At 56.5% G+C, this 803-nt stretch overlaps 1 protein-coding gene across 1 annotated transcript in view; it reads left to right on the top strand.

Annotated features, from left to right (window-relative positions):
* LOC108802194 (sodium-coupled neutral amino acid transporter 3-like) overlaps positions 1-803 on the top strand; it is a gene marked incomplete at its 3' end in the record, with an annotated part of 27,318 nt that overhangs the window by 269 nt on the left and 26,246 nt on the right. The window contains exon 2 of the mRNA XM_018574063.1: positions 11-126. Coding sequence (XP_018429565.1) covers positions 11-126 — 116 coding nt within the window. The remainder of the gene's footprint in view (positions 1-10; positions 127-803) is intronic.

The following is an 803-nucleotide window of genomic DNA, read 5'->3' as shown; positions in this document are numbered from 1 at the left end:
CCTCCTGCAGTTCGAGGGGAAGTCCTCCTTCAAAATGTCCGTCTTTAACCTCAGTAACGCCATCATGGGGAGCGGAATCCTGGGCCTGGCCTACGCCATGGCGAACACCGGAATCCTCCTCTTCCTGTGAGTACCAACGACCGGCCAATCACCATCCGGGATCAGGGGCCCCCTGCGGGGGACTGCTGGGACTTGTAGTGCAGAATGAATTTGTCGCACCTCTTCTCTCCCCGATCACAGAAATATATAGCGGCCGCCGCCGCTGACCTCCTTCTGAAAATGCTCATTTACTGGCTCCAGGACCAGACACGGAGATCTGACTTCCCTGGCTACGATGCTGAAGCCAGAGGATCACCATGGCAGCCAGTCATTTCAGAAGGAAGCCAAGGATGGCGGCCGTCGTATGGCTCTCCGCCACAGTCTGTGGTGGCGATATTGGCACAGCCGTGTGCGTTGGTCACACCCTCCCATAGACGATGATCACTAACATCTCACCTCCATATAAAAGCCCCTCCCCCTCCATTTGCTAGCCCCGCCCCTCCCGCCAATCGCTGCCGGGCCAGAGAAGTGAGACGAGGATGGAAGTTCCGCCTCTGCCTGCATGGAGGATGTGACCCGATACTCCAATCACCCCTCACCTTCTATAAATAGGACCGGTCACCCCTAAACCCCCTCCCCCGCGCCAGGAACGACCGACCTCAAATATACTGAAACTCTGCAGCTGTTTAGAAGATAAACCGGAACTCATCACAAAGAAGTGTCAACCAAACGAGCGCCGCGGGGGATCATGTGATCACTCAGGG

The sequence above is a fragment of the Nanorana parkeri genome, unplaced genomic scaffold (assembly GCF_000935625.1).
Source record: "Nanorana parkeri isolate BGI_ZX_2015 unplaced genomic scaffold, ASM93562v1 scaffold2706, whole genome shotgun sequence".
Lineage (NCBI taxonomy): Eukaryota > Metazoa > Chordata > Amphibia > Anura > Dicroglossidae > Nanorana > Nanorana parkeri.
Note: the sequence above shows the minus strand (reverse complement) of the source record. Positions and strands in the feature narration are given on the sequence as shown.